The sequence below is a fragment of the Oxyura jamaicensis genome, chromosome 3 (genome assembly GCF_011077185.1).
Source record: "Oxyura jamaicensis isolate SHBP4307 breed ruddy duck chromosome 3, BPBGC_Ojam_1.0, whole genome shotgun sequence".
Classification (NCBI taxonomy): domain Eukaryota; kingdom Metazoa; phylum Chordata; class Aves; order Anseriformes; family Anatidae; genus Oxyura; species Oxyura jamaicensis.
Genome location: NC_048895.1, coordinates 22203951 through 22231827, shown reverse-complemented (window position 1 = coordinate 22231827; position 27877 = coordinate 22203951). Strand labels below are relative to the sequence as shown.

General features: G+C 33.9%; 1 protein-coding gene across 1 annotated transcript in view; it reads left to right on the top strand.

The window, feature by feature from the left end:
• Window positions 1-27877, top strand: part of USH2A (usherin) — a 414223-nt gene that overhangs the window by 80217 nt on the left and 306129 nt on the right. Inside the window, exons 12-16 of the mRNA XM_035320952.1 lie at window positions 5792-5987; window positions 9474-10115; window positions 16184-16367; window positions 21318-21481; window positions 25424-25582. Of these exons, the coding sequence (XP_035176843.1) occupies window positions 5792-5987; window positions 9474-10115; window positions 16184-16367; window positions 21318-21481; window positions 25424-25582 (1345 nt within the window). The remainder of the gene's footprint in view (window positions 1-5791; window positions 5988-9473; window positions 10116-16183; window positions 16368-21317; window positions 21482-25423; window positions 25583-27877) is intronic.

Genomic DNA, 27877 nt, shown 5'->3' with positions numbered 1-27877 from the left:
CCCCCCCCCCCCCCCCCCACTCCATCTGCTATCTGGAATCTATTTCTTTTTCTCTAAGTTTCCACCCAGCTACTTGAAATATACAGAGTATATATGAAAGATAAAATCTGTCCTATATGGGATGCATTACAGTGGCATGTTTCCCTTACTGATATTCATGTCTACTTACAATGCTGTACTTACTATAGAGGTGCGGGTTACATTGGAATTATATAATTGCACTAGTTCTGTATTTCAAAGGCTAAACTTCAACAGACACCTTTCATCTTGATATCCTATATTGACAGGTGAATAGCTGAAGAAGCAGAATGGAAAGGTTTCCTAGTCCTTTTTTTTTTCCCAAAGACTTAGAAATCTGTAGTAAGGAAGAATTTCAATGGATTTTTTTTTTTTTTTTTTTTTTTGGTCTGGTACTTCTATGAGAGATCCTCTAACCTGGTATGTAGAAACCTATTTTCAGATCTGTTACGAAGCAATCTGATAAACCTTCTGCTCTAATGAAATCTTTAGTTTCCATCAGTTCCTCTAGCCACCGTGAAAGTCTTTCACTCTTTTTAGAAGCAGGAAACCATTTGCCACTTGTACTTGTTACAGATGGAAAACTATTTGGTATATGACAAAATGAACATTTTTACAGAGAGGTCTCCAAAGGATTTCATTGGCTGGTTCCTGGAGAAAATTTGAATTATACTCATTTGTTGGCCAGTTATTTCTCCCTCATTGTGAAGAATTATTTATTATTCTGGCATAATTTTTACCTTACTAAGGGAAAGTTTGGGGCATGCATTTTCTACATCTGAAGGTGATGAAAACTGCTACTACTTGCACACTGTAATAGCTTGACGCTTAAAACTATGCTGAATATACTTGCTTCTCTTTGCATTCTGTAATCTATGCATTTCACTTTTTGCATCAGGAAATGGCTGCCATCTGTTCACTATTAGCCTTGGCTTTATTTGAGTGTAAGAACAGCCATACTGGATGAAATGAGATTTTCATCTAGCACAGTATCCTCTCTGACAGTTATCAGTAATATCAGTAAATAATTTATGGTTTTGGGACTGCATGAGACAGTAGTTTCATATGACTTGTCTCATTTGGTGTTCACCTACGTTCACCCATGGAGTTCATCCAACTCATTTTTGAATGTACTTCAGAAAATTGTGTTTTTCAATACAATTAATGTGCATAGAAGTTTTTTCATTTAAAATTGACTTCCTGTTAATTTTGTGGGTGTTCTTCTCATATTTTTAGAAATGCTGAATATTCATTTGGTAAACCATTAAAGATTTTATAGACATCTACTCCCTTCATCTTAGTCATGTCTTTCCAAACTGAAAAGTCTCTTTTCATTTGTATCTTTACTTATTCTACTCGCTCTGCTATCTAACACTTTTATTTTAGGATGTATAACCAGAGATACCCATCTTAAACATTATTCAAAATGTTGATACACAATGGATTTTTATGACAGAATGACATATTTCGTATAATTCTCACTCCTTTTCCTAATAATTCCACTATTCCAAATGCCTTTTTTAACTGTCTTATAGCTTTCATATCTTTTTAGGGGAGAATAGAGAAGCTTTAACAGCATGTTTCTTTGGTGGTAATAGCTAATTTTGGACTTTGTGTTCATTCTGGATGTTGCTGACTTAAATAAATGTAGTAGAATCATGCTTTTTTATTTTTATTTTTTTCAAAAAATATACCAATATTTTCCATTACATCAAACTCATGATTTAATTTTAACTGTCTTGCTCTGTACATAAAAGGGCTGCTAGTCCATAGATCTCAGAAGCTCCCTTACAGCTGTTTTAGGACATTGATGTAACTTTTATAATTTTATTCCTCTTTTACTGAGGTTGATTTCAGCAATTAATAACTCAGTAATTTTGTAGTTGATTTCATCTAGGACTCTTTACTGATGTAGTCAATTTTCAGTGGATCAGATTTTAGTAAAATATTTTCCTTCTGACATTTCAGTTGGAAACCAGTCTTGAAAACTGTTCCTAATGCAGAACAGCTCTTCCACAGTGAGCAACGGTGAAATGTTTTATGTTCTCTTTTGTGGCTGTATCTTCCCTGAACACTACATAGAATCACAGAAACATCAGTTGGTCATCTGCTCCATCTCAAAGCAAGATTGTTGTCAATAATAGGTCCAGTCAGTCATGATTTTCTCTGTATGAGTCTTGAATACCTCTAGGGATGGAGGTTGCACATTCCCTCTGTGCTATCTGTTACTGATGCAGCCCTTCCACTGTAGTGGAAAAGGTCTGATGTCCAGTCTGAATCTGCCCTTAATTATTTACTGCTCTTGCTCGTTTCTTTGCTTCTGACATTTGAAAGATATATATATATATATACATATATATTTCTTTCACACCTTAACCATGTTGCTTGTTAAAAGCTTTTTTGTACTGCTTTATTCTTATTTTAAAATTTGATTATGATTATTCTCTTACTGAATTTCCTTAATGTGATTTGACTTCTACTTTTTGAAAGACTTCTTTCTGCATCTAATACTTTCATCCATATGGTAGCTTTTAGAGTAATTTTAGTCTTTGGAGGTATGTGTTCTGTGTTTATGCTGAGTGCTAGAGATGTATCTTTATACAATGCTTGCAACTGCAACTGAGCATGCGATGATTACTCAAACAAAACAATTCTTTTATAGTTATTTATTAAATTATTATTATTATTATTATTTTTCATATAGCTGCTAAGAGTAAACTCAATGTTGCTTTTCATTTGTGAGTTCTCTGATGAATGGCTCAGATGAATGAATTGGTCTCTGATAATAAATTAAATGTCTAGATCAAATTCAGTCTAAAAGAATAACTTCAAAATCCTTGTTGCTGTGTTTTCTGCTACAGTGGCTTCTCTTAAATCTTACCTTTTTGTACTTGCTGTTGTCTTGCATTTTTCTTATAAAATATTATTTTAATGCCTTTTTAATTTATTATTGCTGAAAAATGTGGCTGTTATATCAGTAGTAGACCTTTATAATAACACATTGAAGAGGTTTTATTGGACTGTGAGGATGGGGTAGGGACACATGCTTCTCTATAACTTTCATTCAGTGCTTTCTGCATTGAAAATTTACTATGAGATTTTGAAATACTCTAGATGTAGAGCTTAGGGATATGGTTTAGTGGGGACTGTTAGTGTTAGGTCAGAGGTTGGACTTGATGATCTTGAGGTCTCTTCCAACCCAGAAATTCTGTGATTCTGTGATTTTATCTTTTGTAAATAAAGCATAGAACTACATCGTAGATTGGAGGTTGTGATAAAAACATTTATTTTAAATGGAAATTCTGAGTAGATCTGTCACTGGTCCCATAGAGCTCTCCTGTTTCATCTTTGTCAGGCTTGTAGGTTTAAAATGAATGCAACAACTGTTAAATGAAGTGTTATACAGGTAGCTAATTAAAAGCAAATATTTAACTAAATCTGTTGATGTTGTAGATGAATAACTAGTTTTGAATCAATATACTTTTTATTTTCTGTAAACATTTACACTGGAAAAAAAATACACTGACCCAAATAAAATTACTTATACCACAAAGTTTGTTTACTGTAATCTCTGCATTCCCCAGAACACTTGATGTCAGAAAAGCTAAATCTTTAAAAATGAGGCTGTGGTACGTGTCCCCTGAAACTGACTTTTTTGTGCATTAACCCAACTTGACCATAGTAAACATGTTTTTAGTCTATCATTCAACTGTACTGAAGAGAAGAGAAGGTAACTCACTTAGGCTTTTAAATGATTACAAAAGAAAAAAAAACATTGTACACCTATATAATTTACAGTACTCTCTCTTTCTCTAGTGTGACACAGATACAGTCCCAACTTACTTAACTACTATACCATACTAATCTCTTGTTGACTGTGGACAATCCAAAAAAGAGAAGCAAAGCTTTCATACTCCACTACTTATACAGTCTGTGGAATGTGAAGCTTAAATGGGGTATACAGAATTTCTTAGAGGATGTGTTTCGTTGATCAGGAAGTGGAACTCAGCTGCAGAATAGGACATGACCTTCCCCGACATTCTTGTATCACAGCCACCATTCTTCAGCTGGCTATATGTAACCTTGAGGTTACATTCAACGTCACTACACATAATGATGCAGGACACTGCAGAACTTGCAAATTAATCTCACTGGTGTTGCAAGCTGGAAACAGGCAAGGTAGATTGGCCTAAGTAGTAAATATACTTCCTAATTGAAATATATTGACCTAATAGTAAATATACTTCAGGATGTTTGTGGAGTACTTTAATTCAGTTCAGCTGAACGTGTTGTAATGAGTTAATCACTCATAAGCAAACCCTATGCAGTTTTTTTACTAAGGGTTTTGGGTTTTACATTTGTGTTGAGAACTGCATAACATTCTTAGGCAAGTGGTCATGTGCACAATTTATACTTAATATGTAAACTACAAGTGATAAAATCTGGTGGACTAGTAGTTGATCAAGGATGCTCTCTAACTTGTGAATGCTTTTTCAGCCCTTAGTACTGCGGTGTTGTAATAGGAATTGCAGATGTGAATGGCTGATGTGTAATTCCTGCTACAATGTGACAAAATGGTAGACCTCATTTCTGTCACAAAAACTTTGTAGGTTTTCTTAATGTTTACATTAATATAAAACAATTGAAAAGGGAGAAATGGTATTATTTTTTCAGCTTTAGTCAATTCTTTCTCCTAGAAAGCACTCACAAAGTGTCTCTTCATGCCCTGTTCTCCTTTTCAGTTTTCCATTGAGGTTTGAAAATTCTCTCCTTGCTTTTAAATGACTTCCAATGTGTATTGTATTTTTTTTTTATGTTCCTTGACCATGAATCCTATTTTTTTGACCAAACTTTATGATTCTCTGCATTGGTTTGACTCCTGTTCTCATCTGTGTTGTGTATTGACTGATAACTTCTATTTTTTCCCTATCCCTGTGTCACTTCCTTTTCTTGTGGTTTTCCCACCATATCAGAAAGTGATAAATGTAGAGAGAGTTTTTTTTTTCCGACTTTCAGAGGCTTGAAATTAGCTTTTCAGGAGCCCTTTAATCTTGCATAGGATGAGAGAGTCATACTCCCAAATCATGGCTCAGGCACAAAAAAAGATGCATCAGATCCTTCCAAGTAGTAATGCTACCCATTTAGGGAGGAGAGGAACATCCAGGCACTGAAGTGGAATATCTGGATCCCAGGTGAACCAAGAAAACAAAGAGCCATTGGATCACATCCAGAAGAGAGAATTTATCATTGAGTCGTCAAGGAAAAAGTCTTTCAGTTTTGCTTTATTCTCAATTAACTAACATTTTCACTAAAATAAATAAGCATATGGTCTTACAAAGAGCAAAGAAAATGAAAAACTTAACCTTTGAAAATGAAACAATATTTTATAGTAACTGATTCAAAAAAATACAGTTTATTTAAATAGAAATTATCATTTATGGAATAGAATTTTGTAAGTTTTTTTTTTTTTTTCAGCTTTCTCTGTCCAACTAGTGAATACTGCTGCATTGTTTACTCAATTCTTTTTTCCTTCTGTTTTGAAGGCAAAAGACTTTTAAACTCTAGTTAAAATTGAACAGGTACAGTGATTAATATCTCTCTTCTCTCTCTGAACAAGTTAAAAAAAAAAAAAAGTATGTTACACAGGCTTATTTTTTTCTGTTCCATTTAAAGTTTTTTCCTCCCCAACTCATACTTCCATTCTTGTTGCTAATGAGTGTATCATCTAAAAATAGATATGTTCATCATTCTATAATATTTTGTATCTTTCTAGATTGGAGGCCAGTGTAATTGTAAGAGACATGTGTCTGGCAGACAATGCAATCAGTGCCAGGAAGGATTCTACAATCTACAACAGTCAAACCCTGATGGCTGCAGTCCCTGTAGCTGTAATACCTCTGGGACAGTCAATGGAGATATTACCTGTCACCAAAATTCAGGCCAGTGCAAGTGCAAAGCAAATGTTATTGGTATGTGTAATGTAAGAGTTCGGAACCATTTTTCTTGTTATCTCTGGAAATAAACACTTGATTTCTAAATGAAAAGTAGAGTAAACTTCTTTGCTGAAGGCAGAATTTAAAAATGAATGACATTAACTGTTGGAAAATTATTAATTTAATAATTCTATCAAACTACAGCTTGAAGCTTAGTTTAATCAACCCTTTAGAAGTTTCTTTACGGTATAGCTGCATTAGCTTACATAGCTCCATAGTAATAAGGCACAGAAATAATGTAATTTGCTTACTGCATAGATGTTTCTTTTAGGAAATTAACACTTTTTCAAAATGTTTTATACTTAATGAGTTCTAAGCAAATCATTTCCATGCTAGTTTTCTTAATAGAGCAAAATAAATGGATTTTTTTTCTCAAAATATTCTGTGCTACAGGGTCCTTTGTGATAAATCTATCCATTTTTTTCTATTATATTTCTTTGAACTGTTCCTATGAAATGCAAAATAAGTCAACATAATTCCACAGATCATGTACATAGCTAGGGTTAGTTATCAAGGGCCACATAATTTTAATTTTGTAATTCAATGCCAAGCTGATTATAATAAACTGCTACCTTCTGCGTTATTTATCATTTTTTTTACAAGACATGCTTTTTTGTTTGTTACTCCCACAGGTATTTTTCAGAAATTAGATTTGATTATAGCAATTTATTACTTCCAGCATATTTGAGGGGAGCCACAGCCACATAAGGACAAAATTTATCAAGTGCCCAAAATACACAGTATATATAATACACTTTGAAATGTTGATGTATGGGAATATTATGCAAGGAGAATTTCCTGATAAAGTGAGCCTTGCATGGTAACTGTATATGTCTCAGACTATACATGTCTCAAGAAAAAAAAAAAAAAAAAAAAAAAAGGAAGAAAGGAGAGATCTTTTCCTGCTTTGTTATTAACACAATTAGTAATCTATTCTTTTGTGAGTTAAATGTGGTTGTAGGTTGTGTTAACAATATTCAAGTCTCAAGTTTCTAATAATTTACAATTTATTGATTTATGGGAAATGAATTATTTGCAGTATTGTGAGCATTTCTTTGTCTCTTCTTTCTTCTTGTAGCTGGAATTTCAAAAAGGAAATACAAAATAAAAACAAATAAAGAAAAATAACTCTAAAAGACATAAAACTGAACCATCTCTATCCTCTTTCTGTGGAATGCAAAGTACCTGTTTTCCGTGTTGTAAAGAGGGTAATAAGAGTCAAAAATAATCTCTGTGACCTTATCTGTGCATTCTAAAACCACTCTATACATTCAGTAGAATGAACTTCAGAACATTCTTAATTAAATGGTTTTTGCATACATCTTGATTTTCATAAAGTTCTTCCTCTGTGAAAACATTTTTCTTAACTCAGTGAAAACATTTTTCTTAACTCAGCGGGAGTTTGGTGTACAAGAAATGCACAGTGTGGTTCTTACATATTTGATTGTCTACGTTACTTTAAATATTTTCTCTCTTCGATGGGAACAATAAAAATTAGTTTTATTTCCACTAAAAAGTAGCACAAAAACTGTGTAAATCTATGCTTTCTGCAAATTTATCTTTAAGTAAGGTGGGGGGCTTTTGTTAAACAAGTAACTGACTATTACCAGGATAAAGACCTGGTTCTTTCCAGACTGGATTGTCTTTTTTGTTTTCCAATCCAATTCTAAATAAGCTTCTATATATTCGCACATGCAGTAAACTTAACAGAGAATTTGGATTCGTAAATTGTTTTTTAGAGCAAACAGTCTATTGCCCTTTTATCTATTTAAACAAACATCATAACAGAAAAATGCAACCATGTACTGTGGTGTTATGAAACATGAACTGTTAGAGTTAACACAACTGTTAAATCTTACTAATGATTCTATCACCAGTAAAATACATTAGCACCAATAATTTTATTAAAGTAGGTCATTCATCTAGAATAAAAAGGTAGAAGAATGTGAATTAAATGCCAAGCGTGCTAACTCCCCTGTACTTGTTAACATTGAATGTGATGCCCTGTAGGCCTTCCTCAGTATCGTTAGGAATAGATTACCTGTCAGGAATATGTATGGCATATTCAAATAAGCACTGCGCATATTTTTAAAACTGATATGATATGAATCCATGTAGACCAATTTTAATAGTTCAAAATGAGTCATAATTCTTGTTAACAATACAGTTATTTTTAAAATTTGCAGCAATAGTGGTCCTTTTTTATTTTCCTTATTGAAATTAAATGATATGCCTTAGGTGAGTCATTCATCACTGTTAAAGGAACTTGCCTTCTGTTGGAGTTTTTGGTTTTTATCCATATGTATAATGCATTTCCACCATTTTTTAGTTTTATTTTTCTGCATGTAAGATGTTAAATATATGTTTGTATGTTTTTGTACTTTTAAATAATAATATTTTGCTAGAAGATTGTATTTATTTATTTATTTATTTTCTGGATGCAACAATTAAGTGATGGCTTCACAGTGAAGGGTTTTCCCACTGCAAGGGAATGCAAAATTGAATTTGCATTTTTCATATAATAATCTAGTTTGCTTTCTTGTAATGTACATTTTATAAACTAAAATAAAAATGCTATCCCTTGGGGCAGGGATAAAGCAAGCAATGACTTTGAAAACAAAGCTAATAAAACAACAGGATGAAGTATGAAGAAAACCGTTTAGATTTCAGTGTACTGTATGAGTTAACTAAATCATACATTTAGATAAAAATATTTCATTTTGGATTATGGAAAACATTTTTGCTTTCAGAGAGGTTTTTCAGTTAGCTTTCAGCCAACAATAAAACTAATACAACAATAAAACTAACTAATATATATAAAATACATAAAATATTTGTTTATAAAATAATAGTTGTATAAAATACAACTAATAAAACTAATACAACAATAAAACTAACATAAATGTAAGCATTGTTCAAACCAAAATACAGTGTTAAGTAAGTCATCAGAATTAGTCTTACGTTGTCCTAGAGCATATTTAATGTTTTTAATATAGTATATAAATCTGTTATCAGAACAGATTGAGAGCCAAGTACTATTCCCTTTATGTTGCACCCTACTGAAAAGGGAGAATAGTTCATGTAAGTGCTGGTTGTGCAATAGGTGATCTCCCCGGGCAAGAAGATTTTTTTTTTTTTTTTTTGGTCTTGAAATGTTGCAACTAATCTCTTGTGGAAGTATCTTAAATTACATTGAGATGCCAAAAGAAATTAATGAGTTCTGGGACAAACTGGAAAAGCAAACAGGTTTTTAGGATGCCACTGCTCTTCACTTGATTTGTGCAGCCCTTTCATTCCTGTTACTTGTGCTAGTGAAGAATATAACACACAACCTTCCCCCAAGTATACTTGCACTATTTTTGAATTGAAATTGATGGATTTTCAGCTTTATTACTTTTTAAAAATTTATTTATTTATTTATTTATTTATTTATTTATTTATTATTACCTTGTATCTTTCCAGGTCTTAGGTGTGATAATTGCAATTTTGGATTTAAAGCTCTCAGATATTCCAATGAAGATGGATGTGAGCCTTGTTGGTGCAACAGCCATGGCTCTGTGAACCAATTTTGCAATCCTCTCACTGGGCAGTGCAATTGTAAAGGGCAAGTAACAGGACTTCACTGTGATACCTGCGTGGACAACTTTTATGGGCTAGATGTGACTGGCTGCAAGGCTTGTGAGTGTAACATTGCAGGTTCATTTTCTGGAACAGTGTGCGATGCAAAGACGGGGCAATGTGCATGTAAACCGAATATTGGAGGAAGACGATGCAACAAATGCCTAGATGGCTACCACAAAGTACAAGAAAAACATTCCTTTGTTTGCCTGCCATGTGACTGTGATAAGGCAGGTACAGTAAATGGCTCTCTGCTTTGTGACAAATCAACAGGACAGTGTCCTTGCAAAGCTGGTGTAACTGGCCTTCGGTGCAATCAGTGCATGCTTCACACGTACAACCTCAGCATGAGCAACCTTCTTGGCTGCCAGCATTGTGACTGTGATGCTCTGGGTACATTAGCAGGAACAGTTTGTGACCACGTTTCTGGACAGTGTGTATGTCTGCCTCATCGTCAGGGGAGAAGGTGTAATGAGTGTAAGCCAGGTAAGGAAATTGGAAGAACTATCTGATGTAGTAAGCTTTGTTTTTTTTGCACATTGTCATAGTTCCTCCAGTTTTAATGCATACTTAAAGAGCTCCATGTCTGACACTTTGACTTGTCATTAATTTTGTTTATTTAGTTACATTTCTTCCTAACTTTGCGAGTGAGAGGGAAGTATTAATGTCTGTATTGACATTAAATATGTATTCTATTGCCAAAGACTGTATAATTTGTGTTATTACTGTACTTTTTCAATACGCCCAAAATATCTTCTTGTAGATATTGGAAAACTATCCAATTCTTGATGGCCGATTCACTGAATAAGTTGCAGTCTAAGAGTTAAATTAGCATAGTTTGATGACCTCATAACAAGCACTGTTTGATGACATCTCAGTACAAGCACTTAAGGAAGCATAAAGCTGAGCATGGTACAGAGGAGAGGTTGAACGTAATTTCTGGCACGGAGATGATTTGGTTGAACTCAGATGGTGCTGGCAAGTATGCTGCTGAAAACTGTACACCTGCCTTGCTGTGTTGAGGATGTGCTGGCTTTCATGAGGACTACTTGCAGTTCGACCCTACAAATAGCTGATACTGCAGTTGCTGTGTGTCTGTTCAAGCTTTCATACTGTATTATTGTACACAGAGTTTAAATGTTCATTATAAGTGGGTAGCTCTGTAGTTACGCTTTAATATTTTTGTTTTAAAAAGTGGGTGGTTAAAGTGAAACTACAGGTAATATTAACCTACCTGGAGTAATAATATCAAACAGATAAATTTAGTTCATGTTAAATATATATGCAATTTATTACAATAGCAGGTCACATTAAAAGGTACATTATAGCTCCATTGGTTTTAATATGCCATTCAATAATTTGAACAGAGGTTAAAAAAGCTGCTTAACCTCCATTAAGTATTTTTAAAAATATTTTAATTTAAATTATTTTAGGTACATATACTAATAAATAAGGCACTGTTCTGTTTTTCTTAGTTCCTCCTCCAGTGCTATTTGACCTGCTAACCCTCTACAGCAGCCACTTAATCAGAGATCGGCAGAGGAGTGATGTCAAGGCTTCCCGAGTCAGTGACCGCCCTTGTCCTTGAAAAAGAAAGGCCAGGGTTTATGCAGAGCTAAATGGTTTAAAAAGGTTTAATTGATAGTATGAACAGACTGGTTTGTGGAAAAGCCTACATGGCACTCAAAGGAATACTTACACAATAGTTCCTGTTAAAAAAAAAATGTATATATATATATATATATATATACATATATAAATTCACACATATATATGCATTTTCTTAAGCATAACATATAATGTTGCTAAGAAATAAGTGTAAACACCTATGTGCTGAACACAGAACTCTCTTCTGTAGGCAGAAGTTAAAGTCCTTAGTACTGTAAAAGCATTGTATAACTCTTAGTATAAGACAGTCTACTGTGGTATTTTCATTGACATTTCAGTGTTGACCCCAGTCTGATCTGATTCAGACATGTACTGAATCTGACTTTTATATAAATTCTTTGTTAATATATTCCAAAGAAGAGTTTTCTATAAAACAGGGTTGATTATAACGAGAAAATTGAAACACAGAGTTGAATTAGTATTGCTTACCACTGTCATAAAGTTAAAAATAAATAAATAAATAAAAATAAAAATAAAAATTGGGTGGGGAGGGGTGTGTGGTGGGGGAAGAAAGCACAACACAAAACACACAAACCCATCAAACTAAAATCTCAAGAAATTCAGACCATACTATCAGGTGGATCCTGGCTGTTGATAGAAGGGTAGAAGGGCTTGGTTAATCAGAAGCATAACAAATAAAAAATGCAACAACAAACTTAGTAAAACTTAGTAGTGGAAAAGCTGTATGATGAAATGGGAGAGGTGAATTGTGTTGGACAACTTCGTATGTCATAGATTTTTTAAAAAAATTTTACAAAGGTATTTATTTTTTTATTTTACAAGAAAAGTATAGAAGAATTGAATTCTCTTCAGGTACACTGTAGCCTTGTTTTGTTTTTTCTTGGGACAAGGATAAGAAAATGCACTCCAAGTGTATATATGGAGTCAACACAGCCTAATTAAAAGCACACAAGTAACTAGTTTAAACTATCATCCCTAAAACATACCGAGGATTTCTTAAGCTAGTTTAGCTGTTGTCCTTACAACTAAGCATCCCTAAAACATATGGAAGACATTTCAGATTTGTGGCCTTGGCCTGAGTTTCCTTAGTACAGGATTTGTCTTTTTTTTTTTTTTTTTTTTTTTTTTTTTTTTTTTTTAGTCCTTGTATAATTAATGATATTTAAAATAACTTTAGAAGAAGGGATTCCCCATTGTACCATATCTTCTGTGTACTTCAAGAAAATCTACGAAGTTTCCAGAAGTTACTAAAATCTTAATGCAGGAAGATCTGTCAAGGGAGAAAAATTCAAACCAAATGCAACTTCAGGAAATCATTTTTCTATGAAAATTTCCTTTTTGTAAACTGTTTCAAGAGCATTCAGACATGTATAATCTCTTAAGCTGCATCCATGACCTGCTGTCTTCCAATTTGTTCTGATAGAAGTAACATTTTTCATAGATTTATTCATGCTTGTATATACTTTATATATATAGTTGTGTTAAAAAAACAAAACAAACTTGTTTCTGAGAGGAAACAGAACAAAAATACAGTCTTACGTTATATATAAACTTGGTTTTGAGATGTCCTAGGTTGCAGAAATAGAGACCTGATCCTTCTAACTACCAAGTAGGAGTGAACAGTTGCCTTATTCCATGACTCTTTTTCTATGCTGACTAAGATTTGCTCCACACAAGTCTTCCTCAGCACAGATCATAGATCTTGAATCCTCTCATCAGTGCAGCAAAGAAACAAAACAATCCAAAAAGGTTAAGCAAAGAACTCACAAAATACGACCACAGCTTTTCAGCTGTACATAGCACAGAAAAGATGTAAACCAGAATGCAGAACATGTGGCCAGGCAACAGTATGGAGCTTTTGTGTATGGGCTGCCTCCCTTCTTGTCCAGAGAGATGTGAAGCATGAAGTGTCAAAGTTGACGGTGTTGCTAACTGTACATTTTACAACAAAAACTGTAGTTGTGGTTAAGAAATGAGCAATACTGATGTAGTTGATAAGCATGTAAACGTGCTAAGGAATTTTTCAGGTGTTCTCTTTTCATGAGATGTATAGTGGGAGAAATAATGAGTATAATTAAAGAAGGAAGAAGAATACTTTGCTATGACTTTCATTCTTCCTTTTGAAGAGTGTATTTGATTGACAAATGTGATCAGTTATAGTTGAATTGGAAAAAAATCTGAAAAAGAATAAGCATAATACTAGCTATATACTTAGATCTTGTAGAGATTTGCAGTGGCTGTCTTAAAATTGGAAATTGGCTCTATTATACAACAGTGGATCCTTCATAAAGCAACTTTTATGAGCCCTTCTAACCTTGCTGTAAATTTAGCTTGCATTAAGTTGTTTCTTACTCCTTCCTGCCAAATTCTAGGTGGTAGAAGTAAATAGTAATAGTAATCATTATGACAAATGGTATGAATTTCTCTCTTCTCTTTTTGTCAATGCTAATTTAAGTAATTAATTTAACTATACATTTGGGGGGGGGGGCTGGGGGAGGGTATTCTCCTGTTTTCACATACCTCACTTTTTCATACCTCACTCTTACATTTCTCTTTTTTTATTAATTGACTATTACTTGCTACTTTTAAATTTTAAAAATATCAAGAAACTCAGATTTTTAGAGTGCTTGTAGAAGATTATAATTTAAAAAAAGTACCAAATTCTTTACTCTTCTACAGTGGTTTGGCTGTTATGAAATTAGGGTATAGATATTAGAACCAGGCTGTTTAACTTCAGGCTATTGATTTTTTATAATTACAATATTTTTTTTCTGCTGTGACAGAAGTAATATATGCTATAGTGATCAGTCCTGATTAGCTGAAATTCATTTCTGTACTAGAGATCAACTTAGTTATCCACTATGGTCTTTTCTTACGCATCAGTTCTATGCAAAACTTCTGGTGGACAAGGATCCATTGTAGCCTGCATGCTTATCATTTACTACAGCTGTAAACTGGGTACCGAAGAAGTGCTTTGACCTTCTGCTGGAGTCCAGGTTTAAACTTTTTTCCTGTCTTCCAGTTACATTCTTCAAGTGGAGTTGTTCATTGTGCTCAAGAGTGACATTGCTGGGAAATGGTCTCTTCTATTTATGCACAGGATGGGTACTGTACTGTGCAGACAACTGCAGTATGAGATAATACATGCTGCCTCACTAATAACTTCAAGCTATTCGGTCTCTGTGGTGGCTCAGTTTGGGGCCTCTCTGGAATAAAGTGCCAACAGCATGGTTTTTTTATGATGCGAATGTATGTTAACTGGAGACTGATATCACTTCAGTGTCCACTTGAGATTTATCTCACTGAGGACCAGAGGCTAAACTCGAACAAAGATTCGAGCAGTAAAATTCTAATGTTTTCAATTTGTTTAGTTCTTCTGCTATTTGGATATGAGCTCGCAGTGCAACACTGCTATGAAGACAGAGAATACTACCCTAGGGGTGTATATATGAAGCTATCTCATGTAAGAGAAAATAAATAATAAGGCCTTGGGCGATATGACATGTTACAATACAATTTTGGGCCCCTTATTATAAAGCAGGACATCAGGAAGTTATTGGACAGTGAAAAAGGTTTGGTAACTGAGAACATGACTAAGAAGAAACTGATTGAATTTCATCTATAGAGAGGAAAGCTGTCTGACAAGTCTGTGCAAATACTGCATACCTGTTTGACTAAAGATGGATTTTCTTCTGTTCAAGTTGTGCAGTAATTAATAGTAAACAGCTGACAGAGACAGAAACTCCTAACAATGGCCCTATCTTAGGTTCAGTGTTTGAAGATCGGTACTCACAGCTGACAAGTGCCAGACTAAGACTGCATCACCATCATCATTTGCATAAGTCATACACACAAAAATAGACTATACTAGTGGTACATCATCACACGAAATTGTACTAAATGTCTTGCTTGTAATTTCATGTGAAGCTGTGAATGATGAATTAAGTTCTTCAATTCTCAGCTTAGAGTTTACAGTTTACAGTTTAAATACATACATATAAATAAATACAGTTTGATTGTATTTATCTGTAATGGGTTAGTTGCATGGATAAAGTTTGATTGTGAGGTGAAAGAAAGAGAAATAGTATAGCAGAAATGTACCAAATATACTGTGGGGAAAGCAGAGTGAGTGCTCCAGTTGATAATTTGAAATAATACAGGAGCAGAAGGGTGGCATTCAGAAATGAAAGCTTTTTAATAGCAACTTTTTTTTTCAATAGTTTATTATTTTCTGTGAAAGGCTTTTTTTTTTTTTTGCTTTTTTTTTGCTTTTTTTTTTCTTTTTGTACAAGATACAACTATGCATTTAGTAGGAGTAAAAAAAGAAAAAAAATCACACAGACCTGGGAATTCTGACTAAATGTAGGCTTTCTTAAGGATCCTTCTAATGTTCCAAGGGTTCAGCCAACCACTGGCTGAGAAAGATTAAGGGACCTTCCTAAGAAAACATACGCATTTCTTGCATTTTGCAACAGTTTAATACTGGCCATTGTCAGGGATTAGATCACAGACCAGAATAAACAAATGCCTTTTCTTGCATATTACTTCTTATGTTTCTGCTGCTTGTGGTGCATTCGTTAGCAGCTCTCATGTCCTTGGACCTTTACTTTCCCCATCGATATGTTAATGTACTCCTCCTGTTTTGCATTTGCTCTGTCTAAAACAAAGTCTGAAGATAGAGAATAAAAAGACAAAATTGGCAACTGCAGGATGAATATCATCTTTAAAAATGCCCATAACAAGATTTAGACGCTCTGCACTGCAGGAAGGCTATACTGCTTGATGTTGGGTTATGTGTGTTACTTAATCTTTTGTTCTTTTGTTTCATCCCAGATTATAGGCAAGTTAATATCAGTCTTACTGGGTTCACTTTTTGCATTTGTTCTTATATTGTTGCTTATATAAAATCACTTTCTCTCTTCTAGGTTTTTATTTTTCTCCATCCAGTGTCACTGGCTGTCTGCCATGCCTGTGCCATGTAGCCGGTTCAGTGAGTCAGGTCTGTGATACGCTAACTGGCCAATGTATTTGCCAAGATGCCTCTGTAACAGGACAGACATGTGAACATTGCAAAGAACATTATTTTGGATTTGACTCTGTCACAGGGAGGTGAGTGTTTTCTTTTTTACAGTTCACTTATATCATCCTCTTTACATTTTTCTCATGGTACCTCATTCTGAGGCTTCAGTGACAATAAAAAGGTGCTCTGCTTATAGTAAGCCTTCTTTGAATTTATGTATGCTCTGAGATTTACATGTGGTAGGTTATATGTTTACTCTGTGCTTGCTTGTGAAGTAAAAATTTTTGCCACAGATTTCAGTGGAAACAAAATGAAAGCTAATACTATCTAATGTATTAGATACTGGTAATTTTTTCATTACAATTCTGTGGCGTCTTCTGTAATTTGTCATTTTCCAGGGTGTTAATTATTTATTCTTAAAATACATGTTTTGGATTATATATAGGAAATGTAATCTACCATTCTTACAAGCAGAATGTTTATGAAAAAATCCAGGGATACATTTTCATGGAAAAATAAAGTAAAAAATTTACAGGTATTCCTGTCTTTACAAATTTCTTTCAGCAGCAGCAGTAGAAATATAGCACCTTTCCTCTTAAAAAATGTTTTTCTGAAGGTGTTCATGTTTTTCAGGACTTAGTTATGTGCCACAGGGTGAATGTGCCTTGGGGCCTTTACGTACAGTGAAATTATATGGATATATTCTCTGGAATGTAAGGGGTGTAAAATATATCTATAGGTAGTGCATTGTAATTCCAACTATTGCTCTATCTTTCTCTTCCAGTGTTGTCTCTCTTGCTTAATCCCCACAATCTCAATTTCCTTTTAAATATTGTCCAGAAAGGTTGCACAGCTGTAATACTATCATATTTTCATGCAGACTGACGGTGGCAAAGTGTTTTCTTATGCTTACCATTTTTGTCTTTAAAAAAACAAAACAAAAACAACAAAACCCCACAAAAAAGACTTAAGCAAAATGTACCATGTTCTTCCCCTTGTGCTTCTTTCCCCCAGCTACTGTGGGTAGATGTGCTTTTAGGCAGTGATTATCAGTCTTGTCTGGCATATACTTGACATTATTCTGCAGATTTTTCACTTTAACTTTTATGTTACTGTCACTCATTAGGAGATTTTTAAAATTATTTTTTACTGTTGCGGGTCACAGAGGCTTCTGCTAATGGCCATAAAGTAATGTGTAGGAATAAGGACTTCCTATTTTCACTTCCTGCCATTTCTAATGGTAAAGGATAAAATCTGTGCAATATTAAATTTCCCTTTTACATATATTTTCCTTATTATTGCTGATATTTTTTTTTGGTTACTTGGAGTAGATTTTATTTCTTACTTTTAGTATGTGAGTGAAAGGTTTCAGTCTTGAAGAAATAGCTCTCCAGAACTAGATATTGGCCGCAAATTACTTGCATTTTGAGCTGCATTCTGAAATTCAAAATACAGAAATATCTAGATCGAAAGTGTAGCTCATCTTGTAAAAACAGAAATTTTTACAGTTCTGGAATTTGAATCAGAGTTGTTTTAATGCCTTAATACTTCTTAATCCTCGTGACAGTATTGAAGTCTGCTCTGGTAGCACATTCACATGATTAACTTGTGTTGCATACACTTGGCTTCCTTTTGGTTAGCATCTTCTCGGGCAGTGTAGATGCTGTTCCTCAGGCAGAAACATTTATCTACTGAAAATGGTAATCCAAGTCTCTATTAGTCTATCTTAATCCATTTCTTTAACTGTTATTATCTTCTTAAAAAGAGCAATACATTTTTTCTTTCTTTGTAAAGTTACGAAGCCATTTAAACCATCCTCGCTCTAAGTGTCTTTTAAGGATTCTACAGTAACAGAATAAGAAGGGTATGAGTTATCTGTAGTGGCAAAGATATATCTGTCTTAGGAAAATAGCAGAAAAGAAGCAGAAGTGGTGATACACAGAAACTGTGAGTCTTTAAAATTCTACGAGCCTTAGAGGAATGTATGTGTGTGTTGATTTCTTCTGTGATGTTCTTAAGATAAAAAAGGAACTCCATATTTTTTAATGCATTTCAGCTTATGAAGCAGGAAAATTTTCTTGGCAATCAGGGAATTGGAGATTCTTGGTGTTTGCAATGGTCTGAACAGATCTGTAATGATTGTGGGCATTGTTACGCTTTTGAAATTACTTACCTCTGTATTGTTTACTATAATGAACTGGTCAATGAACATCACAAATTGTTTATCTATCTATATATATATCTTGACAGATTACTGTTTATGAAATCCATTTAGCAAGTGAAGTTTTCCCATAAGGATGAAAAATGAAGATTTTAAACAGATTGCTGGAGAGGCTCTAACTGCACCTAGAGAGTCAATGTAATAAAGGTTTCTCTATATTAATATTACAAAAACCATTTATCCTCACAAAATCAATATTGCAATTCATCTTGGCCCGACATTTCTCCTTCCATGTTTTAAAGTCTGTTTTCTTTGATTATATGTAATTCTCTTTTAATAAATCTCAAATATATTTAACTCAGAATATCCTGATGAAGTAGCACTTAACAAGAACACTGAAAATATTCCTTACACAATTGAACGTTCAAAAGAATTAATTTTTCTCTCTTTAATTGAATGAATCCTTAATCATGAACTGCAATTGAAAACAAAGCCAGTTCTAGCATTCTGCTGTTAAAGAAGACAATGTATGTGGCATCTTGACCCTAAAAATAAATAAATGTGGGCGACCCTATGGAACTGGATATGATGACATGCTCGCTGTTTACAGGATCAGGACCCTAATTCAGTATAGAATAAATAGAATAAAGGGAGCCTACACTTGAGAAGATAATACAACTACTTCAGGTGAAAAGAAGCAGCCCCACCCTATCAGGCAGTGAAAAGTATTACTGTGCTATTACCTTGAATGTACATGTATGTGAGTTTGATTGTCTCATGTGGGAATGATAATGAAAACTCGGATCCTCAGGGGGCCCTGATTCATAAGACGTGCAGTAACATACAGGAGAGGTGGGAAGAAAAGATTGTCTCTTACTGTTTATATACTGAGACTATTTTGTTACCCCCCAACTATATGTAATAAATATCACATAAGCAAATTATGAAATAATAAAATATTGCATCGCTGAGCAAATAATTGTGCCTTTGTTTTTTCTCTAACTAAACCATTTTTTTCAGTCATGGCATTTAAATAGTCTAAACAAAACCTCTATTTGAAGGGGGATTTGGATGCACTGTCTACAGATGAAAAGACTTAGTACAGTTTGAAAAAATTGCCCTTTTCTCTTGACTATAAAAGAGCACAAACTACTGTACAGTGATTTCCAAGAGAGAATGTATTTTATTTATTCCCGAAGGGATATTAGTCCATAAAACAAATTTGCAGCTTATTTTGCAGCTTTAGCTTTTATCAGCCTTTTTAAGGGTGTTGAATGATTACCCAGGAGATCACACAGCACGAGCTGCTGTGGAGTAAAGGAACTCTAATACAGATAGCTCTGTGATGGGTAGAAAATATATGTGAAGAGTTTTCTTAAACTTGTTTAAAAATCTGTCACATTTAATGTCTATTTCACTGATTATTGACCTGGATTTTCGTGTCCTAATGTGAAAACTGTTTCCACCACCCCTTCAATTTTCCTTTGCCGTAAAAAGCCAACACCTAAAGGATAACTGAACTCACTTTTATTTCTGCCTCCATACAGATAGGAAGAGATAGACTATTCTAGTCTTAGAGCTAACAGAGCAGAGGGGAAGTGGCAGGACTGCCTCTCCCTTGCATTCTTCCAAGGTCTTTCTGCTGCTTCATCATCTTGGGACCTGGCACCCGGCGTAATATAAGAATCCCTCCAGGCTAACATTGTTTGGGCCTGAAAATGGGACTCAAAATTTTGCAGCTCAGGACAAGGGGAGTGATGTGTCTGGTTTTCTAGCATGCTTTAGCTGCACTGTACAGTCCAAAATTTCTCCCAGTTCTTGATTTTTCAAAACTCTTTTAAATTATACTCTGAAGTTCAAAGTTTTCTTTGCCATTGTTGACTTTTTCTGCCACAACAAATAATAGCAGTCTGTGGGTATTATAAAAGTAGTTGCAGTAATGAAAAAAATTCTTTGCTTAACTTCTGAGATTTTGCAAGTCTTTGAATATTTGCATAATCTGACATTGGTATCCCTGCTTTAAATGAGTGTCAGTGGGGAAATAATATAGCAAGTGAAAAGCAAGTTGATTACGAGAGGTTCCACATGCAAAAAACAAAGCATAAATTAGTGCCAAAAGTGCTGTACTGATGCCACAGAGATTTACAGAATTGAAATGTAGCCTTTGTATGAACTGATGCTTTTATTTTTTATTTTTTAATTTAACAAATATTTTAATTTAAACATCTAGTGAAATATCCTTTTTAGTTGATTCCATTTTGTCTATCAGGCAACAAAGGAAATGTGCTTTCTGTTATAATAAGTTTTGCTTTAATCTGATATTTTTTTCTCCACTTTTGTCTTTGCATTCTTTCTGTTTTATCTGCAGTAGTTTATTTTTGCAACTTCAAGTTTCCTCTGTTATAATAAATCATTAACTAATTTTTGTTTTCAACAAAAGATTAGTTTTCTTTAAGTTAGAAAGTTGCCTATTTTGTGCAGAAACCTAAGAAACTGGTAGCATGTGTAACCCTGAACTGTCCAGTTGTGCAAAAAAGGTGGTATGGGTAAGCATTGCAAGACTGAGTGCATAATGTGGTTATTACCAAACATCATTATGCATTTGATATGTGGATCAATGTATTTAATAGATCTTTAATTTTGAACAGTTTTTGTATAAATCAGAACATTATTCTGGCATTGAGGTTTTAATTTCTGTAATGGGCACCCTTTTTTAAGTTTTTATAAGGCTAATGGATTTTCTGCTGTGTTTCAGGCTATTTCACTGTTTATGATTTTTAAATTATGTTACACAAGAATCTTTTAAACAAAATCCTACTGTGCATAACTGAAGTGCTAATGTGTTTTGATCACTTCCTTGATTTGTTTTTGTTTATAGATGTCAGCCCTGTAATTGTCATCCTGCAGGAGCCATTAGTGCAACTTGTCATCTTGTTACTGGACAGTGTGTTTGTAAACAGTTTGTAACTGGCTTGAAATGTGACAACTGTGTTCCCGATGCTAGTAATTTGGATGTCCACAACCTATTTGGCTGCAGTAAAAGTAAGTGGATGTTAGGTCTTAAAAGCATGTATTTCAAATTAATGTTTTGTTATCGACTTAGCATTAAAATAGTTCATCAGTACTAAAACTGGGTTTGGCTTTTTTTCCCTTAATATTTCTTGCCCTTAGTTTAGGTGTTTTTCACATATCTTAGGAGTGTTTTCTGTTGTGATGTACAGACTGCTTAGTATCATACACACAGCTTACACTTACCAGTCTAACCCTCTTGAGAAGTAATGGCCCATAGTTCCCTTGCACTTCCTACCACTTTCCTTGCAGTGACAAAAGTATAGTTCACCTTTTAGTCACATTAACAGAATAGTACTTATACAGCTTACAACTTAGCCCCCTCTCTTGACATTGACAGGAGGCAGAAGTCCTGCCTTCTGAAGGTCAGAAAATCACAAGATATGTGATTAATTCAAAATCTGCTCCTCAGTGCTATAACTTTGCCCATCTCTCCTCATGGAGATGATTTTTTTTTTTGGTCCTGTTAGACTGGGAAAATATATGATGTGATGTAACCAGCTTCATAAACTGAGATGTGTGAGTCTGTGCTAATGCTGTGTTGATGGCCACATCATGAGTTGTGTTGGATCACGTTGCAATGGAACCCTGCGCTTCTACCTTTGCAGGGAGTCTGGGTGTGAAGAGATGGCAAGACTTTGTGTCATAAGTGGTCAAAATTGAATGTTCTGATTTGCTTACTGCTCCACTGTCTCTATACTAGCAGGGATTTTAAAGAAGGAGAGGAAAGGTATATTTAATAAGAAGATTCATATTTTAAGTTGTCTTCAATTCTGTGTTTGGAAAAAGGCTTTGAGGACATCATAACATGCAGTGCCAAACTCTATGGGTAGGACCTGAGCTAATTGTGAAAAGTTGTGTTACATTTCTGTGGTATGCTCTACTGCCATATGCAGTTAACAGCCCAGTCTTAAAAGTCACATAACCAGTTAATGAGATATTCTGCAGATGCTAATTGGTCATTTCTGTTAGCAGATCTAATTAATAATGGCCCGACCAGACGTATAGTGAGAGTTAGCTCGTGTAGCCATGTATAATGCAACAACAAGGTTAGATGTTCCTAAGTAATCTCTGCAGTGTGTTTCTGGATCCTCTTTCAAAAAAATATGTTTGTATTTTGCACAGGCATTTAAGTGTGATATATCATTGTGATATGTGCATACTGTGGACTTTCAAGCAGAGATGTGCATGCACAAAGAGTCTGTTTACAAGGACCTTTTGATTCTTTGTGTTTGGATTGTAAATCCCTTTGAATTCTGAATAATATGTGTTGCAGAATGCACAATACTATAAATGGGATAGAACAAAGATACTGTTTCCAGAGGTGATCTCAAAGTTTGGAATTGTTTAGGATACAATTTTGTATTGTTTTTCCCCTTACTCTTCTGTAGAATGTATAGTGTCTATTCATTGTGCAGATAGTTGATTGGTTGTTGTTTCTTTTAAAAATGTAGGATGTTTCAACGGAATGTATAATAATAATAATATATGGCACTTTTATGATGCTGTTCATCTTCAAAGTGCTTTACAAACATAAACCAACCTACTTATTTATGTTGGGATATACATTGGATAAAGGTCAATGGCAATTCAACTATAAAATTGATTAATAATAACATGACATAGATAAATAATATCATAGATTTTAGTTAGAAAAAATACATCAGGCACTATTCTAAATGACATGCGGAGTCCTCTTCTGGACGTAAGTGATATAGCAATTGCTGTCTTTTGATTATTCATACCAAAATACTTGTTGCACAGATACAGAACTTTGACTTGCTTTGATATTTGTGATTATTTTCATAGCAAGGCAGTATTTTTTGATACACATCATTACTTGTCTTCACTTTTAATAGCAAATGTAAGCTGCTATCACTATGTAACTAATATTTTTTAATGTAAAGACCTATTTTCATTTTTTCTGCTCAACAATATCTTAGGTACACCATAAACAATTCTGAAATACAATATTTTGATTACACATCTAAAATGTAAAGCAGTAAATATGGGAGCAATATGTGATAGTGAGATACTACTCACCAGAGAATAAAAGTTATACCAGTAAATTAATTTGGTTGCTCTGGTATTATATGCATGTATTACATGGAGGAAACCTTCCCAAAATGTCAGGGACTTGACTGCTGTAGACTCTTTAACATATATTAACTTCCTAACTCAGCTGAACTCAAAAATGCTAGATTGGCAGCAAAACAATGTATGCTTTCTAATTGGAAATGAAAATTGTGTCCTGTTCAATGCAATGTATTCTAGTAATACTTTCTGCTATTTCTTGGCTGAGAGACTGCAGAAGGAAAAGGGTTTTTCATTATCTTACTCTAAGTAAAGAGCTTCAATTCATATTTTAGGTATATATTAAAAACCCATATGTAATGACACCCGCTGATGTTGGTGTAATTCTCTACATCTATCACTTCTGTGAATTGAGGTCCTCGTGTCATTTCCCATTTGCAACTTCACTCTTTGCTTCTTATCTCCTGTTTGGCTGAACAGATTTTGATAATTATCTTTTGGTGATTTGTGTACATTAAGCAAATATCCACAAAACAGAGATTATGATAGAAGGAGAAAAAAAAATGAAAAGCTATATGTTTCTAATGTTTCTATTTTTCTATACTGCTTAATATAAGGGAGAAAATGATGGTTTTGTATCTAGTACATAGTAGCTTGCTCTGTATATCGATTTCTGTACTTCCCCCCGCTATTATACTGAGCAAAATGTTCTCCTGCAGTTCCCTTGTTTATTTCTCCCTTGGCAAAGAGGGTAGGGAAATAGCACAGTCTGACTTTGAGTCAACCTATAGCAATTACTAGCTGCCAAAGGAGACCGGAGTTGTCCAGTGCTAATGCATGGTATAGGGAGGGTCAGAGAGTAGTGCAGTCACATATAACACACTGTGGGGATCTCATAGCAGGATATGGACTCATGCCCTGACTTAAATAACATAAATGTATTTATGTGAACATATACATATGTATGGATACATATGTGTCTATGAATATACATTTTTTTTTTTTCTGAGTGATAGCCACATCTTATAAAGAACCATAATCATACATTTGAATTATAAAAGGGACATGGACGAAACTTTGACCAATCTTTCTAATAGCGTGAGACTTTTGGCCAGCGAACTTCAGGCTTGTTTATGTCTTTACAGATAGTGGTGCAATTAAGTAACATTTTTTCTGAAGTTAATGGAAGTGATAGCAGAGTAATATTTTGGTAAATAAGAATCTCGAGCCTGTTTCTTAAAATGTTAAGATGCTTCGCTCTCATTGATTTAAATTTCATTGGAAACAAATAGAAGTGAATTGCCTAAATAGCCTTCACAATCTGCCCCTTTGTTTTATGTCATTTGATTAGATAGGCTTATTGTAATACTTCAGTAAAATGTGTAGTTAGTTAGACTTTCAATTTCTATTCTATTAGAGGAAGTTTATGCCAGGGCTATGCTAAAATTGAATGAATCCTCTGAAAAACAAAAACAAATTATAATTGAACTATAGACTTCAGTAACGTGACCTGATAAATATGTTCCCTTTTTATAGAGGTCTTGAAATACATTTGGATTTAAAAAAAAAAAGGCAGAAAAGAAGTGTGTTTGGAAAATTGTTGTGTATTTGCTTTAATTTTGGGGAGCAGGAATTAAGGGCAGGAATTAATTTGTCATTTGTTTTAATGTGTAGATTTGTTTGATATACTTGGATAACAAGCTTTCTTGGAGAGCGTTTGGATGGATCAGTTCCATTTATGAATGTCTTGCCTGAGTGATTGTATGTTTACATACAGCTTTTATTTGCAGAAAAAATACCTTTCCTTTACATTTTTATTTATTTGTGTAATTATTGATTACCTTCATTATTAAATACTCTGGTTTTGTATATGTGTTTTAGCTCCATTACAGCAACCGCCTCCTGCAGGAGAAGTTCTCAATTCCTCTGTTATCAGTCTTTCATGGAGTTCTCCTGACTCTCCAAATTCTAACCGGCTTACTTATCTGCTATATAGGGATGAGGCTGAAATTTATGCAGTTGAAGACTACTACCCCTATAGTAAGTATTTATAAGATGACATCAAAGTTTTTGTGTGTATGTGCAAATGTATTATGTATATATTTGTGTAATTTTTCTTAATTATTTCTTAATTTTTTTTACTTTCTGTCATTATCTTCCTTTGTGATTTTGAATACTTCATCTTCCTTAAGTGGGTCGTTGATCTGTTATTAAGGTTTCTTGAAATAAATTATCACCCTGGACAAAAATCAGTAAAGTGAATCACACAAAATGGCTGATAATTTTTTACTTTACTTTTGAATCTAAAACACCTTACTAAAAGCATTCCCTGCAAAAATACACAGGCTACAAAATTTAAGAGAGGCACTGCTAAAATCCTGGATAAAGAATTAGGGTGAATGGAGTAGGCCATAAAGTGCTTAAACTCTTTTTTTTTTTTTTTTTTATCTCCTGGTTTTAAACTGTTAACAGATTAGGAAAGCTTTTTAAGGTCTAACTTTTAGCACCTTCTGTTAAGCTATCAGTATAGCTCCTGGTTTGCCTTTTGCAGCACCACTTTCTTGATGTTGAGGCTTGCAAAGGGATCCTCAGAAGGCAGTCCTCAAGGATTTTGCACTCTGTCCTAGATGGAAAGGCCGTTTTGTGCTAATATTGATCCTCTTATGAAAGAAAAACAGATTTGGATTCTGATTTTACATATATCCTGTACACAAATGTTTTTTAAAAGGACAGGTATGGTTTAATACCCCTAAACTTAGATTTCCCTTCTAGCAGCTTCTTTGCTGCATATTCATACCAAAGGAGCTTCAGAATTTTTCAGAAGTTAAGTCTTTCTAATTGTTGGTATGTACCCTTGAGTATGTGTGGGAGAAAGACTTATTCAATGGAAGGACAGATCATATGGTTTATCTTTTTTTTTTTTTTTTTTTTTTAATGTTCTGTTGCATTCTGCTTTGTTAAAATTAATTACTGTATGTGGCTTATGCTTGAATGGGATATTCTGCAGTATGTACTGTGAAGAAAAGTATGCAACCCATGCATGGGATTAACTGACTGAGAGGAGAGAAAGAGAAATTATGATTAAAAAAAAAAGTAGAGCAAATAGAAAATATGTCAATTCCTTATTTGCCTTAAAAGTCTAAATTTAATGAAAAAATATTATTTCAAAAGTAACACTATTATATATTTTCTTGTCTTAAATTTGTGTCCTGTAATGTAATAAACTGCGAGTACATTGATAAGGATGTTATTTCATGATTCCACTTACATACTTTATAGAGTGAAAAAATCGGAATATATTTAGCTGGATAATAAGACTATCATGTTTCTACTTAATAAAACTTTGAATTTCTGAAAACAGACTTGGTTTAAAAAGGCATTTTTGACATTTTCTGAAAAAAGTTGAATTGTTTTCTTTAAATTAGTTCTAAAAATTTAATTCATTTCTAAATAATGATGTGAAATCATCTGCTGGCCTTTGAATGCCAAACATACTTTGTTAATGCCATCAGAACTTTGTTTTATTTTAAGAGAAATTAGTTTATTACTTTTTTTCTCAGTATAGTGTAGAATTTATAATGCTTATGGTTGATATATCCTGTGAATGCAACAGGATGATGAAAGTTACCTTATGACTAAATGAGAGACTAAACATTCGAGGGAAAAAATAAGAATAATCCTCTAAATTGTACTGGAGATCTTGCTGATACTATTGCAAAATGCGCAATTAAAGCACTGTTTTGCTAACTCCTCACAGAAACCAGAGGCTCAGTAGATACCAGTCTGTCTTAAGGCTAAAATTAAATACTTGCTCTAAAATTTGGGGGAAAAATAGCATGGGTACTTAAGATTCTAACTCCAAATCACACTGGTTCTATTTTTTTTTTTTTTATTATTATTATTATTTAATTTGTTTATTTTTATCTAGCCTATGTTCCTATTGAAATAAAACTTACCATCTAGTTATCAGTTGTTTATTGACATTGAAAAAACTTGCCAGTTTCAATCCAATGTCTCGTAATGCACACAGATATCGCAAAACCCACTACTGCTGCTGGCAGAGCCATTCTGGAACCTTGCCTAAAGTACCAGAGTTTAAAAGACTAGAAGATGAGATTACCCAGCCCCTTTACTGCTGAACTCCATTGACAAGTTTGTGATCATTGTGTGTACTTGAAGTGCTTTAAGCAATTACTGGGCTGCTGCTGCTGCTTTGGTACTACAATGCCAAAGACTGAATATCTAGCAATACAGATTATTCTGAAGTTGTACTTAGGGCTGTCTTGCTTGTGCAGGTGTACAGAGAGGACTTAGAAATAGATGTGTCCTCTCCAC